General features: G+C 36.6%; 1 protein-coding gene across 5 annotated transcripts in view; it reads left to right on the top strand.

Annotated features, from left to right (window-relative positions):
• FGD4 (FYVE, RhoGEF and PH domain containing 4) overlaps positions 1 to 17,047 on the top strand; it is a 245,009-nt gene that overhangs the window by 204,706 nt on the left and 23,256 nt on the right. For all 5 annotated transcript variants that reach the window (XM_049882786.1, XM_049882788.1, XM_049882789.1 and 2 more), the window contains 6 exons: positions 300 to 445; positions 889 to 1,045; positions 6,338 to 6,476; positions 8,799 to 8,857; positions 9,192 to 9,338; positions 16,011 to 16,183. In XM_049882786.1, the coding sequence (XP_049738743.1) occupies positions 300 to 445; positions 889 to 1,045; positions 6,338 to 6,476; positions 8,799 to 8,857; positions 9,192 to 9,338; positions 16,011 to 16,183 (821 nt within the window). The remainder of the gene's footprint in view (positions 1 to 299; positions 446 to 888; positions 1,046 to 6,337; positions 6,477 to 8,798; positions 8,858 to 9,191; positions 9,339 to 16,010; positions 16,184 to 17,047) is intronic.

The following is a 17,047-nucleotide window of genomic DNA, read 5'->3' on the forward strand; positions in this document are numbered from 1 at the left end:
AAGGGCGAATTCTATTAACCTTAATTAAAACTTTTGCTACAAAAAAAGATAAATCGTTGCCTTAACATCCCACAGATGGGGCAAAGTCTAGATTAGAATCAAGGTCTCCTAATTCTTATTCTTGGTTCTTTCTTCTAAATCAAATCATGTACTCCTACATTCCAAATAATTGTTGATTTCTTAATCCATAAACTTTCCCGTTTATTGAACAAAAAGTTTCTCAGAGCCCACTGTGTGCTTAGCAGTGATAGGTGGTTAACCTGTAAATTTGACATCATGTTTCCTATTCTCTTATGCAGGTATTTTATTGCAAACTATTGGAAGAAGCAAACCGAGGCTCATTTCCAGCAGAGATGGTGAATAAAATCTTTTCTAATATTTCATCAATAAATGCCTTCCATAGTAAATTCCTATTGCCAGAGCTGGAGAAACGAATGCAAGAATGGTAAGAGGAGTGGATAGCAAATGATATTGAAAGGCAGCCATGTTAAGATGCTGTGTTTCTCAGGTTTTAAATTGAACTAGAAAGGCTGTACAGAGCTGTAGCCAGACCTTTGTGCAAAATGTTTATGTTAAAGACTACTGTTAAATATTGTGGTACATTTTCAGCTTTAGCTGAAAAGGATTTCTTCTCTCCACGCTATTTTTGGACTAGTAGGAATATCAGGAGTAATTTGAAGATTCAAGAATTCCATAGCACCTCTTTTTACTATGTCATTCCTAAACACCCTTAAAAAGGTGTTTCTTAACTGTCTCCCAGTCTCCAGGTAAAGTGGGTCTGATAAAGCACAAGGTGTGTGTAGAAAGTGGTTACTTCTCTGGAGTCCTGTTAATTCACTCATTCTGTAAGAAACCTTAATGACCCACCTGTTTCTATGTTGTATACAGGGAAACCACCCCTAGAATTGGCGACATCCTTCAGAAATTGGCACCTTTCCTTAAGATGTATGGAGAGTATGTGAAGGGATATGACAATGCAATGGAATTGGTTAAAAACATGACAGAGCGGATCCCCCAGTTCAAATCAGTGGTCGAAGAAATTCAGGTAATAGGACTATTTTGGTCAAGGATATAAATTAATTTTTTCATATAAATTTTAAGGTTTTCTAGATCTGCAGTTTCTATCTAGAGATCTGTGTGAGCTGTCTAGCCAAATCTTAGTCTACTCTGAAGTATGCAGAAATCATCTCTGCAAAATTAAAGACTTCAGTATAATATTGTTGGATACATGCCATGTACTAAGCAATGAGTTCTCCATTTGCTTTGGAGACCAGCAGAGGCTGGCTTTATCTGGGCCCACAGAGTTTTACAGAGTTTCCATTCAGGTCTGCGCCTGCCACGCTTCCTTTCAGAAGCTGAAATGTTAGAATGAATATAAAGAATGATTGCTATCAACACTGAGACTTTGGAAACGTCATTATTCAGTTTCTTGTCATCTGTTATCCATATCCTGACTTTTTTCCTTTTCTCCAAACCTAAATACCACATTTTAATAATACCATAGTAATTTTCACTTGATTCTCTAGTCAACATTGTTAATAGATTATTCTTTGATAACAATTTAAATATTGAAAAGGAATTCTTTAGATCATGTAAGATTCCTGGGGCAGGGAGTAACAATGACATTTTTCGTTTTACTTACACATTTTTCCCCCAAGTCAGTCTTTAGAATGGGTGAACTTAATTCTGTTCTTAAATCTCTGCCCCCAACCCACTTACAATGAATATCTTCCTTTGCTTCTTAACAATCAGTTTGGGACTATTATATCATCTACTAGTTTACATTTCTCCTATGAAATAAAGTTTATATTCTAATTAAATGGAAATAATGAAAAAAAGCTACATTGAACAGTTGTGTTCCAGGCAATAACTTCCCTAGAGACTTTCCCAGAGACTGATCTTAACTTTCATAGCCTTTAATCTTTTATGTAATTTTTTTAAAGTTATCTTAATTTAAGAGGCTTATAATATGTATTTCTTTGTCATCCTTAACTTTATTGCAGTCTGGGTTTCTTATGACTTTTGTGAAGATTAAATAAAATAAATCAGGTAATGCATTAGTACAGCACTTGGTACCAGAGAGGCACTTTGTAAATGCAAGTTTCTGCTGCCAACTGATCTTTCTGGTTGTTGTGATCTCCTAAACTCTAAATCTACTGGTGTTCTTAAAACCTCATCCTCCCTGAGCTCTCCTTCATTATTTGACACTGCCATCCTCCCCCTTCACTCCTTCCTTCTGCTTGCTCTGGGCTCGTTTGTTCTTTTTCCTAAGTTTTCTTAAGGTGGAGCCTTGAAATGTTTACCTGAGACTTATTTTCTGATAAAGGTATTTAAAGCTATAAATTTCCCTCTAAGCATTGTTTTAGCCGTGTTCCATGAATTTTTATATGTTTTGTTTTCATTCAGGTCAAAGTATTTTCTAATTTTCTTTGTGAATTCTTCTTTGACCCATGGATTATTTAGTTGTGTGGTGTTTAATTTTCAAATATTTGGGAATTTTCCAGTTTTATTCTGTTGGTTTCTAATTCTCTTGTGGTTAGAGAATGTATGATTTCAACATTTCACATTTATTAAGATGTGTTTTATGGCATAGTATACAGTCTATGCTGGAGAATGTTCCATGTGTGTTTGAAAGATATGTGTATTCTGCAGTTGTTGAGTGTTCTATTTATATCACCGATGTCAAGTTGACTGATGGTGTTGTTCAGGTATTCTATATCCTTGCTTATTTTCTGTTTAGTTGTTCTATCAGTTACTGAGTGACGGTCTTGAAATCTCCAGATAGTATTGCTGAACTGTCTATTCCTCCTTTCAATTTCGTCAGTTTTTCTTCATCTATTCTTTAGGCTCTGTTAGGTGTATATGGATTTATAATTGTTATAACTCCCTATTGATCCTCTTATTATTATGAAATGCCGTTATTCGACTCTGGTAATATTTTAAGTGTATTTTATCTGATATTAATATAGTCATTTCAGCTCTCTTAGTTACTGTTTTCATAGCTTACTTTTTCATTTTACCTATTTGTATTTCTTAATCTAAGGCAGATCGTTTGTAGCCATCATAAAGTTGTATCTTGCCCTTTTATCCATAGGTCGATATTGTTGATGTCATCCCACAAGTTTCTACTTTGAAGTCTTTGTCTGCTAAATCTAATATCTGAAGACACTCAGAAACAATGTCTTTTAACTTCCTTTTTTCTTCAGTATATTTCATACTTTCCTATCTCTTTGCATATCTCATAATATTTTGCTGATTATCAGACATTTTAGAAAATCTGTTGTAGCAACTCTGGATTCCAATTCACCCTTCCCCTGAAAGTGGTTGTTGTTGCTTTTGATTCTTTGCTTTTAAATCTATCTCCCCTATGGTGTATCGTCACTCATGCTTCTGCTTAGTGTTTCTGTTAATATTCTTGTTTTTATTTGTAAACCTGGCTTTCTAGGGATTATCCCTATATTTGTATAGGTTAGTGGCCAACCAGTTATTGGACAGAGGCTGTGGTCAACTATCTGGAGCAAGTAAGACTTCTGACCTCTGTTGATGGACCTGTCTATGGGTAGGACAGTACATTTAAGGTTCAGGCCTTTTTCAGGACTGCTGGACTCTTTCATATCTCCTATTTGCAGGTATACAGCCTCAGGTCCTGCCAGGAAAGTGTGCTGGCTCTCCATTCTCTGCTGTGCATTCAAATACCCTCAGCAAGAATATGATTACCCTACCCACAACCTCAGGCCCTTGCCCTCCTCACTGACCCACCTCAGAGATCTTCATTTCCACTGACAGTATTGCTAGGTGTGAATACCTCCCGTCGCTCCAAATTGAATGATTCTTCTTCAGCCTTAGCAGAAAAGTTGCCAGTCTCAGCTTGTTCCACCCCAGCAAAACCCTTATGCTGCCTGAGTGAGGGGAGGGTTGGGAGCAGCCCAGGCCATAATACCACAGATTCTCACTGGTCTTACCCAAAGTTCAGAAATTTTAAAAACATGAACACTTTTCAGATTGTTATGGGCCTTTGGTCGATTTTCTACATGCTGAAATGGCGATTTTATCAATTTTGTCCAGTTTTATAGTTATTTTTACAGGAAGGATTTGCCATTCTCACTCAACCATAGCCAGAAGTCTTGCCTCTTTCCCTTCACTCCTTTCTGGGAAATCTCTTTTCTCCTATGATTAAGCACTCCTTCTTTGATACTTTCACTACCAGTCCCTTCTGCTAGCTGAGATATGGGCAGAGCACAAGGTTTGTGTTCCACAGTTTTCTTTCTCTTTATACCCTCGGCGATATCCTATTTCCTTAGGTCTCTAACCATTATGTATATACAGATGCCTCCAGGATCTGTATTTCTAGTCTAGTCCTCTAACCCCAAACTCCAGTCACAAATTAAATGCTGGCCACAAAATTCTGTTTGGACACCTTTTTATCAAAACAAAGTCAACATGTTCCATTTATATCTTTAGCTCTCAAACATTTCTTCCATCATACTTATTTTGTGCCTTACACAGAGTAAGTAATAAATATTTTGACACGTGATTGAATTTATTGGATGGCACGATTATTCTGTAATTCACCAGAGTTTCACAATTTGGCCTTATCTTTGATTTGTCACTTTTCCTGATTCTCTATATCCATTCATTTGCCTGTTAGGTAATGTATTCAAGGTGCTTGCCTAGTGCTATTGCACAGTAAGTAATCACTAAATAACTGTGATGTTGGTGATAGTTATTGTTTTATCAAATCTTAAAATTCTGTCTCAGCAATGTCTATCTTCTTCATATTATGAGGAAATGACAGGGAACAGGAAATGACACAGGGTTGTGAAAAGAGTGGTGGTTTGGGAATCAAATAACCTAATTTAGAACCTTAGTCTGTCACAGCCACTTCACCTTAGAAAACTCCTCTGAATTCTCTGAGCCACAGTTTCTTCATGTAAAAATTTTGAGATTAGTAATATTTTTCTTGATATATATGTATATATGACAGGTTAGTTGTGGAAAATCAAGTGAGATAATTAAACTTAAAAAATTAGTATTTTACACTTTATATGGAAGCTATTATTCCCTCAGCTTCCATGCTTAGTACTTTCTTTTTGGTCTACAATAATAAGTTCTAAACTAGTTTCCCCACATCCCCCTAAAGCCACACTGCAGTAACATTAATTTTAATGGAGCTAAGCTCTAATGATATTACTCCCATGGACAAAAACTTGTACTGGATGAAGCAAATCTAAACTCAACTCATCCCAGCAGTGAAGGCCCTTGGCATTATTATCCCAGATTACCTGTTCTTCCTTATACCCTCTTCTCCTATAAATATCTTATTTTTCAACAAAATCCAACTGTTTCCTTTTGCAGAACATGTTTCATGCCCCACTGTCCCCTCCGTGTGGACTGGCCCCTGCTCTTCCTCAGTTTTTACCCACCAAAGCCTGCACCCAACAGAGGTAGTGTTAAGTGCTCTCTTCCCTGTGAAGCCTTTAGTTACTTGTTTGCTTTAAATGCAAATATCACATCTTATTATAACTGTTAAGACTGTTATTCTTAATATACCCTGCAGTGCCTTGATCATGATATGAGTTCAGTAAATATTTAATGGGATTTCTCCTTTGTTTAGTATGAATAAGAACACATCTTATTTTTCAAATAATCTTTTCCTTTTCTTATGTTGACAGCTTATTGAAAGCAAGTGCGATGGACTCAATTTTTCCCAAAGAAAAGGGGATCTATTTACAGAGTTTAGTTTCTAATGAAAAGAATGCCTTGACTTAATGAAATATAAAAATTTTCTGACACATAATTAGATGCCAGATCTTGTCATTCGTCTGTGTGGTTAAGTTCAAAGGAAATGATATTTATGGTAACCTTATTATGAAATAGTTTCTGCTCAGGCCAAAGTTATATAATATAGTTCTGCTTAATGAACCTTATTAAGTAGTTGCTTCTTTTTGAAAATAATCTGGTGTACAATTTAATAATGTGACTTTCACAAACCCTTATAGTGACCACTTGAAGTGGTTGCCAGCAATTTGGAATTTTCTTGCTTAAAATTCTGCTAACATTAGACTAATGGTTCTCAGACTTTAATGTTACAAGAATCTGGGGTGTTGTTAAGTGTATATTCTCAGGCCTCATCTACAAAGAGTGTGGTTTACTAGATTGGAGTCAGGTTCAGAAATCTGCATTTTTAACAGCACTCCGGATATATCTAATGCAAATGATCCACAGACCACACTTTGTAGAAAAAGTGTGCCCTTGATGAAAGCTCTGCATTCTAGTGAGTTTTTAGACTACCTAGCCTAATTTTTAAATGTTTCTGTAATATCGTTTCTTATTGCAGAAACAGAAAATCTGTGGGAGTTTGACTTTACAGCATCATATGCTAGAACCTGTTCAGCGGATACCCCGGTATGAGCTCCTCCTTAAGGATTACCTCAGAAAATTGCCGCCGGACTCCCTGGACTGGAATGATGCTAAAAGTAAGTGTTTTTGCTTTTGCTTTTCTTTTCCCCCCAGTGTGGGATAAGCAAGTGGCCAAGCAGCCTAGTGATTCGGAAGGGAAATATGATTCACAATCACTTTCATAAAATATTGCTGCTTGAAAATAATCTCACTGCAAGTTGTTATCAACACCTCCATTAGGCAAGTCACATTTGAGCCAAAAACACAAATTTAAAGCAATACAAATCACATTTCTCGTTCTGGTTTCACATTAGTAGTTAACTTGGAAATAAACTATAGTCTTTCTTAGAGACATCTGGAATAGTAATACACAATTACCTTCTCACAGGAAGACTAGAACCATTCAGAATTACTGGTGCTGCCGGGTTAATTAAATAGGTTGATGAATACCAAGAGAGCTAAGATGACATTTACTGTGTAAAAATAACCTAAGCAAAATTGACCCTGTCTTCCCCACCACTACCAGAAGGGAGAGTGGTGCTTCTTAGTGTCAGATAGCATTTTCCCTAAGAAAACTTTATTCCCATTCTGTTAGTTGTCTTTTATTTTTTCATTAGGTCAGAATGCAAATGCTTTTTTAAAGCTCAAGAGCTTCAATAATACTTTTTCTTATTGTCTTTTAAAATCAATTAACTTTGAAGGAATGAATGAAAATTTAAGAAATAGAAATGATAATCTACAAGTACTAACAATACTGGCACATAATCTTAAAACACTGCTACTTTCCCTAATTTATTTTCTATTATGAAATATGTGAACCTTGGTGAGAGATGAGGAACACAAAACAGTCTTTGGTCTTGGATCCCGAATCTTTTCTTGAACACAGGCTGTCTTTGATATCCCATCATTCAAGCAACTTGATGACCATAGGAACTTCTCTTCTCCCCTCTTTCCATACATAGTTTAGAACTACCCTGACTTGCCATCTTCCCCAGCCCACTGCTTCCTAGGAACTAGGCCTCATCCCCACCTTGTACCATTCTGGCCTAATGTTTGGTTTTAGTGGCAGAACTAGTGGTGGAATTGGAGGTGGAATCACTACTGCTGTTCCTCCAACCCATCTTATTTGTCTCCCTCTACCCTGGGTCCTGTATCAAATGCATAGAATTACTGAAATCAGGATAGTTCTCTAAAATGTAAATAAAATTTAGTTTCTTCTACACTCAAATACTTTGACTTCCTTTAGGTGGCTGTGCCAAAAATGAAAAAGTTGGTGACATAGTAGGGAATTTTATTGCTCTTTGTGTTTTCACATTGCTATTTACACAGAAATTCTAAGGAAATTACAAAAGAAGGGCTTTTAACAGTGGGGGTAGGGGAAAGCAAAAAAAAAAGTACATTCTGCAACATGATGACCATAACTAATGTCACTGAGTTGTACATGTAAAAAAATGTTGAAATGGCAAATATTTAGATATGTATGTGCGTGTGTGTACGCACACACACACACACAGTGTACATTCTGTTTATCAGTGGAACAAAGAAAACAGAAAATTTAGTCCAGAAGTGATGGGGTGTTGTGGTAACAGAATTAAGCAGGCCAGTATTCACAAGACAGAAAAGAAAGAAAGAACAGTACATGATAAGGATTGAGGACTACACCCGGGGATTGATCCAGCAGGAGGCCTCAGCTTCCACAGCTCTTCGGCAGTCCCTGGAGCTTCTACCTTTCCCTTGCCAAAGAGTTCTCATTCCCATCTCTCATCAGCACATGCTCCAGCAACAAAACCCTCCATCCACACTGGCATCAGAAGATTCCCTTTCACCTGACTGAGGCTAGACCTCTGGGGGCATTTTCCCAGAGAGAGCTGGTGGTTAGTTTGCTTCTAAAACTAGTAAAATGTTACTGCTGAAATGCTGTAGAATTCTGAGTCGAAGACCTAGATTCAAATTCAAACCCTCCAATAATTTATTGTGTGAACTTAACCAAGTCACATCACCTTGCTGTTTTCTTCATCTGCCAAATAGAGCTAATATACTTGCCATTTAAGGTTGTGTATAATTGATATCATGTATATGAAAGCACCTGGCAAAGTGCTTTTCACTTAGTGTGCATGGTAAATATGTATTAATTTTAAAGGTATGTTATGAATTAAATACACCTGTGAGCCTAATAATTATGTATGACTTCTTATGAGGAAATATGCTTCAAGTTCCAAATAATCTGCTTCCATATGAACTCCTGAAAGTATACAGTTTATAAATATTAATTGCCCCTACTTTTATCATATGTCTTTGGTCTCGGATTTCTCCCTATTTTAGTGTTTATGTTATTCAGCTATCTAGTAGTGTAGTAGGGACAAAGCATATTTATTTACTTTTCTTTTTTTCCCATTTAGAATCACTTGAAATTATATCTACTGCAGCAAGCCATTCTAATAGTGCAATAAGAAAAATGGTAAGTGGTTTTCAGAGGAGACAGGCACCTGCTGGTTAGATAATTGTCAATAACATAGACTCCAATTTTTTGTAGGTTTAGACCAAGATGAATTGACATAGGTGAACAACAAAGAATGTTCATAAAATGTTTAGTGTTGTATGGAATAATCATCTCCCCTCTTCTCCAAGGTTTCATTATGCTGATAACTGATGTATTTTATACCAATATTCATGCTTATTCCCAATCCCTTCTGAAGTAGCCAAATTTTAGGTAAAGTTATAGTATTAGTAAAGCTACTTAAGTTGAAACCTTCTTATATTTGATCTTGTTATGTCTTGTTTTAATTTCCTAGGAGAACCTAAAGAAGCTCTTAGAGATTTATGAAATGTTGGGAGAAGGGGAAGACATTGTAAATCCTTCAAATGAACTCATAAAAGAAGGACAGATCCTCAAATTAGCTGCTCGGAACACATCAGCACAAGAACGCTACCTTTTCTTAGTGAGTATTTTAATGTGAGCAAGTCCCATAAGACTAATTCATAAATGTTGTTGTATGTATATATCTTGGAAAAGAAGGATGCTTGCTTGCTCACCAAGGCAATTACATATAACCTGGTTTAGTCAACAATGTCAGTATTCCATGTAAGTGAATGTTCTCAGTAACTGAAACTTGTTCTTTCTGGGACCAAAATCTTTTAAGTACTTTTGTGTAATTTTTCTGTGCAGCTTACTTGTGTAATTTATTTCTCTACTATATATTGAAGACAATTTAACCGTTTTATGACGATCGTAGCCATCAGTATGTATGTGGAATATGAAATACTTTCTGAAATCTTCCTTTTGCATGTTTCAGATTTTCTCTTTCCTTTCATTCTGACAGGCTAGTGTGTACCATTTCCTGGATATTCTGGCCACATATATTTCCTGACAGCAGTTCTCCTCTTCCTTCTTGTTGTTGAGTACCATCGAGTTGATTTTCAGCTCATAGTGACCCCATGTGACCGAGTAGAACTGCCCTATAGGGTTTCCTAGGCAGTAACCTTTCAGGAGCAGATCACCAGGTCTTTCTCTTGCAAAGCTACTGGGTGGGTTTGAACTACCAAACGTTTCAGGTAGCAGCCTAGTGCTTAACTGTTGGGCAACCAGGGTTCCTTGTTTTCCTCCTAACCCTCTCTTAATCACTACTTCTCAGCTTATCTTTTTGGGTTAAAGAAGTAGGAAGATTAAAAGACTTGTGCCTAAAATATCTATGAGAAAAGTACATGAGCTCGCTACATAGTTCCTTTTCATGTGTCCTGCTCTCTGCAAACAGTTCTTATCTTTTCCTTCAATTTCTTGAAATTACAGTTAATCTAGGGTTTATCTCAAGTATAAGAGCTCTTGCTGGGGCATTCAAGCTATTATTAAGTCTCTGTTCACATGGTCTTTATTCATTGTTATCCTAATGAATTCCAGTTTGTTTCTGTATCTAATGAGATGAAAGTCATGATAGCTAACATTAAGAATGCAATAAATGTTAGTTATTGTTATAATTGTTATTATAGGAAAAGAAACAGAGGCACAATGGTAAAGAAACTGCCCAGTGACTGGCTCCAAAACATTCACAGGCTGTTATTTACATCTGACTTTTTTGCTGCAAAAGTCATCTTACCAACATAGAATGAGTTGTTGGAAGCCTAGAGGATTCTGTCATCTGATTCCAGCCATTCTCGAAAGGAAAACTTACAAGAACTAATTGTCATGCAGAGGAATGTTCACTGTCTGTTTTGTTGCTGTTGTTTTTTAAAGAACATTTGGTTACCACATGACCCAGCAATTCCACTCCTAGGTTGTATAACTTGAGAGTTGAACCCAAGAGAATTGAAAACATACGTCCACACAAAAACTTGTACATGAGTGTTCATAGCAGCATTATTCATAATAGCTCAAAATTAGAGAGAACCTAAATGTTCATTAACTTATTAAGGAATAATCAAAATGTAGTATGTCCATACAATGGATATTATATAGTAATAAAAAGGAATGGAGTACTGATTCATGCTAAAACCCGGACACACAGATGAACCTTGAAAACGTTACGCTAAGTGACAGAAGCCAGTCACAAAATGCTGCATATTGAATGATTCCATTAATATGAAATGTCCAAAATGGGCAAATGTGTAGAGACAGAAAGTAGATTAGTGGGGTGCCTCGGGCTGCTGTAGAGGGAGGAAATGAGTATGGAGGTTTCATTTGGGGGTGATGAAAATGTTCTGGAACTACACAGTGATGATGATTATACAAGTTATGATTGTACTAAAAATCATGAATTATACATTTTAAAAAGGAGCCCTGGTGGCACAGTGGTTAAGTGCTCAGCTGCTAATTGAAAGGTCAGCAATTAGAACCCGCCAGCTGCTCTGGAGGAAAAAGATGTGACAGTCTACCTCGATAAGGATTTCAGCCTTGGAAATCTTATAGGGCAGTTCTGCTCTGTCCTACAGAGTCGCTATGAGTTGGAATCAACTCGACAGCACTTTTAATAGGATGAATTTTATGGTCTGTAAATTATATTACAATAATTAAAAAAAGAATATTTACAGATATTATTCAAATTAATTATAAAAATCCTCATTCACGCTAAATAGAATTATTTTACCTTTCACAGATAGCACAAAGACCTTAATATAAACCAAGGACTTTTTATTTTCAGTCATGTCAGGATTCAGAGCTCTGGTTTATCCTAAGCAAAATCCCTGGAAGTCAATGCCTTCTTTTCCTTGTCTATACCCTACCTTTAGGTACTTGGTTTACTTTCTTTTCTCTTCTTCCTCATTAGTGTTACAGTTTCCATAGTTAAACTTTTAGCTCTGTGTCTAACCAATTGTCTTGGTTTATTTTTCGCATTTGAAAATTATTCTGGAAATAGTTTGAGGTTGAATAGCTTGATACAGAGCCAAATTAGGCAGCTACTTGGAAGACAAATGGCAAAGCGCCTTCAGGGAATACAGCAATGGTGACTTTGAGGAAAGGACCCATCTTGTTCCAGTTATAAGCTATCAAACATATCATGCCAATACCTCCCACGAGAATGGAGTCACATGGCAAGAATTTTTGGAAAGCCACATTCATCTTTTAAAGACCATCTTAGAAACATTTCCTGTGTTGTGTTCATTCTTTTCAATCTGCCCTCTTTGGGACTATACTTGTCACAGAATCTCTCTTCTCTCCTGCAGACTTTTATTCCCACTGAGCTTCTTGTTTCTTTTATATGAAGAAACTTCAGAAGTACCATTTTTTATTTTCCTATCTCTCTAGAAAGAAAATGGGGGCTAGTTTTCTATGTTCTATTCTGGGAATATTATATATGTCTGAAAGGTGAAATTATATTTAGAATCTGACTTCAGCTTTGAAATGATCTTCAAGTGTTTGCATATTTGCTTGCCTTCATACCATACTTTTTCACCATTTTATATTAATGTAAGGTAACTCTGTTGACTGTAAATAACCATACTTGGCATCTGAATGTTAAAAAAAAAACCAAATTATTCCATTAGAATAATTTCATTAATAATAATTCCATTATTCCATCATTAACCTTTTGAAGGTGTTCTATTCCTTATTTCCTTGTCACTTGACATACACAATTTTTTTTTTTCTTTCTTTTTCCTTATTTAAGCTTTGAACACAGATGATGCACTGGAAATTTTCTCCAACAATATACTATTCTAAAACAAATTTTAATGAAATTGTCACCGGTGAAAACATGGAATTAAATTATTTCAATCAAATAAATATGTTTTAAGAGGCTTGAAATAAATAGTTGAAGAATACCAGAAATTGAGGAAGGGGAACTTCCCTAAGTTTTTAATGAAGTTGAGACTTGCTTTTCTAGGTTTTATCACAATCTGGGACTTACTAGAAATTTGCTTGCCAATAAGAGATTGCTTTGTCTAGAGCTACTTCTGAGCTCTGGGCAGGGAAAAGGAAATTTCCTATCCTGAAAGGGAAAGTAGATCTACTTCATGCTCTAACTTCTTCTTTCAGTGGTAGGGGAAGCCCAAAGAGAAGTAATTTTCTATGTGGAAGGTGATGGTGGCTTTTGCTACAGGAGCAGAGTTTATGGAGGGAACAGGGCTAGCTACCTAATTCGTTTAGGTACATGGCATCTACTTCTTTGCAAGCAACATTTTATATCTGCAAAAGGTCTCACCATCACCTCTAGGAAAAAGAAGAAGGATATTTATTGTGATTGGAGTTACATAAGATTAACATAGCATTATTAACCATTTAGACTACAAAGTCCTACTTAGAAAGAATATAATGGGGGAATGTAGTCCTGAGAGCATGAGAAGGAAAGAGAAACATATATATTTAAACGGTAGTCTGTCATCTTGTATGGGCATAACTACAAAAGGCAAATGCTAAGAACCTCTACATTCCTGGACGTATGTTTCAATAAAATAACAAGACTTTGCTGAACTTTATAAAGACAGTTTGAATACACCCACTCCTCACTTATCAACATGGTTAGGGTCCAAAGACCAGGTCATTATGCAAAAATTGGCATTATGTGAAAATGGCGGATGGCCACATCAGATTCACAAAATAGAACATGACCCCATCATTGCACAACTGCCAAATTACACCATTACATAACTGCCAAACCACTGAGAATCCTGGCCTAGCCAAGTTGACATATAACCTCAACCATCACAGCCAGCATTATTCTTTCTGCACTTTGGCAGTCACCACCATCAGATGTACGTCGTTAATGCACAAAATAGTTGGATAGTAGATTTTTTTACTATTGTCATAAATACGAAATGTTGGATAAAGAGATAGTTGATAAGCGAGGAGTTGGTGTACAAGTATCGGATAACTCAGAATTTTATATCATGACATTATATCTGTCACTTAGTTTGCTGAAACAATGAACCAATTCGGTTACTCTTGATGGCTTAGTAGTGTAAGTGCTGTCCATTTTGTTGGAGGCTCTGCAGTTCCTGTAGCAGCCCCAGCCTTGACCAAATCCCTCTTAAGAAGGCCTTGATAGAAGAGAGAAAGAAATGTTAGCATGAAAACTTAGTAAGGAAGCTTTTGCTTTAATCAAGCAGTAACATTGGTGATGCAAACTTTCCAGAGTTTTTTCAAATCTCTAAATCTTATACACTACAATGAGGTTGTGAGTGCCACACTCAGAATACAGTGGATGGTTAATGTAATATGTTAGCCATTAATGTCCTCTTCCACTCTTCCAGAAATGTACATGTGAAATGTGATACTGGGATTTACATGATAAAATGTATTTAGTGTCTTTTTATTTCTGCATTAACCAATGTGGAACTGAAATTTATGACACTGGTTACAGGAAGTTACAAAATGATATACAAAAAAAACCTGGTGAGAACTTTGCTTTCAGAATGAGCACACGTGAACGGTGTCACATAAACATGTTAGAATATTTTTTAAATATCCATTGACACTTCATGGAAGTGTGTGGCTGAACAGAGGCCCTGGCAGGACTGGTCTGTACTCAGATCTCAGAGAAAGTGGAATTAGAAAACCTGGTTGAATTTAAGCACTTATACATGCAAAGCACTCTTCTAAACACTTCATGTTTGTTTCCTCATTTAATCTTCTCAACAGCCTGTGACTCTTACACAGAATGATCCTGAGGCATAAGAGGTTACACAACCCATAAGAAGTACAGTGGGGTCCTGAATGATTATAGTCAGGCCTCAGAGTCTACCTGCTAAATAGTACTTTGCTGATCTTGGCCATGTGCCTTAGTTTTTACCTAGGTTCTAGTGTGCTAGCCCCACATATGTAATGAAATGTGAACTAATAATTTGGCAATTTTTTTTCAACTTAACATTAAACACTCCGGTAAAATATCTTCATATTATTCTTTTCCTGTAACAGCTGTTTTAGACTTTCCCCATAAGATACACAATTAAAATTTTGGTGTCTAAGGGCTTCAACTTACAAAGTTGAGAACTTCCGTTACTGGTATATGGAAGGTCCTTAATAAGTTGTTCCTAAATGTAGTTGAACTAATTTTCTTAAAGCAATAAAACAAAATGATGATTACTTCACTTAAATTTCAATAAAATAGTACAAGAACCAACGAAGGGAAATTTATGTTTAAAATTTTAAGAATATAATGATTTTGATAAAAGCATAATGGGGCTGTGGTAAAATCTTGAATGTTGTTGTTGTTAGGTGCCGTTGAGTCAGTTCCAACTCATAATGACCCTATGTACAACAGAACGAAACACGGCAAAGTCCAGCACCATCCTTAGCTTGTTGCTGTGCTTGAGCCCATTGTTGCAGCCACTGTGTCAATCCATCTCATTGAGGGTCTTCCTCTTTTTTGCTGACCCTCTACTTTACCAAGCATGATGTTCTTCTCCAGGGACTAGTCCCTCCTGATAACATGTCCAAAGTATGTGAGATGAGGTCTCATCGTCCTCACTTCTAAGGAGCATTCTGGCAGTACTTTTTCCAAGACAGGTTTGTTCATTTTGGCAGTCCATGGTATATTCAATATTCTTCACCAACACCATAATTCAAAGGCTTCAGTTCTTCTTCGGTCTTCCTTATTCATTGCCCAGCTTTCGCATGCATATGAGGTGATTGAAAACACCATGGCGTGGATCAGGTGCACCTTAATCCTTAAAGTGACATCTTTGCTTTTTAATACTTACTAAAGAGGCCTTTTGCAGCAGATTTGTCCAATGCAGTACATCATTTGATTTCCTGACTGCTGCTTCCATGGGTGCTGACTGTGGATCCAAGTAAAACGAAATCCTTGACAACTTTGATATTTTTTCTGTTTATCATGATGTTGTTTATTGGTCAGTTGTGAGGATTTTTGTTTTGTTCATGTTGAGCTGTAATCCATACTGAAGGCTACAGTCTTTGATCTTCATCAGTAAATGCTTCAAGTTCTCTTCACTTTCAATAAGCAAGTTTGTATCACCTGCATAACATAGGTTTTGATTCAAACATAATGGAACTATTGCAAAATCTTGAATGTAGTACTGAATAATTTAATAAGTTCAGTATAAAGTACCATATTCCTTGGAAATTCCTTGGAATTTATGCCCAAGGGTACTTTTGATTTTGATCTTTTTTCTGACTTTTCTTCATTTTCCTGTTTATTTGTGTGTGCTCTGCCTCTTTGCAGTTCAACAACATGTTGCTGTACTGTGTGCCCAGATTCAGCTTGGTGGGTTCTAAATTCACAGTTCGAACTAAGGTTGGCCTCGATGGAATGACGATTGTAGAGACTCACAATGAAGAATATCCACATACTTTCCAGGTATCTGGGAAAGAGAGAACACTGGAACTGCAGGCCAGGTAAGAGAACCATTCCTGTTGCACAGCTTTCTGAAAGCATCAGAATAAATCAAGGATAGAATGGTTCTGAGGGAAACCATTTGGAGGTAAATGGAGAAATATGAGCTCTTAAAAGTCAAGGATCTTGTCTTCCTCTCTTTTGATTCTTCTCAGATGCCTATGGTAGCTTTTCACAGAGAGTAAGCATTCAGTAAATTGAATTGAATTTTCATATTTACAAGGTACTCAGATAATCAAGTAGCTGGGAACAAGCCAGAATTTTGAGACTTGCAGGAAAACGTTTTGTTCCAATCCTTCCTCTCTTAAATCCCTCTTTATCATCCACAAATGTTTACTCATGCTTATTGTTCCATGCTAAATGTTGGAGACATAACTAAGAGTCCTTTAAAGGCTCTGCATTCAAGGAACTTCATGGCGCTTTAATGGAATGAAATGTCAGGAGGAGGCAGGATGGGAAGGGCCATTTGGAGCTCAGGCATGCTCTAGCAAGGAGGACTACTGGAAGGAGTGGCACTTCTGTGTTTGCAATGCTTTATTGAGTGGAAGAGAAGGGGAGGGAGTTCCAGGTAACATCTCTCTGGCATAATCATGGTTGAAAAAAGAAAAAGAAAATGTGAGAACCACTGCATGAAAGCATAGCTACCTTGTGCTTGAACCTCTGGAAGACAATCAGTGTTGTCAGGTATTGAAATATCAGCTATGAAGATATTTCAATGGGTAGTTTAGGAACCATTTGTCCTATAAGCCTATCATGATGAAAATTTGGGTATTCCTGAAGGTCACAGATTAGAAGATTAAGCACTGACCCTGCTCTAATGGTGTCGAAACCCCAGAGTTCTTAGAATCAGAGAGCCTTTGTTCCTT

The sequence above is a fragment of the Elephas maximus genome, chromosome 4 (assembly GCF_024166365.1).
Source record: "Elephas maximus indicus isolate mEleMax1 chromosome 4, mEleMax1 primary haplotype, whole genome shotgun sequence".
Lineage (NCBI taxonomy): Eukaryota > Metazoa > Chordata > Mammalia > Proboscidea > Elephantidae > Elephas > Elephas maximus.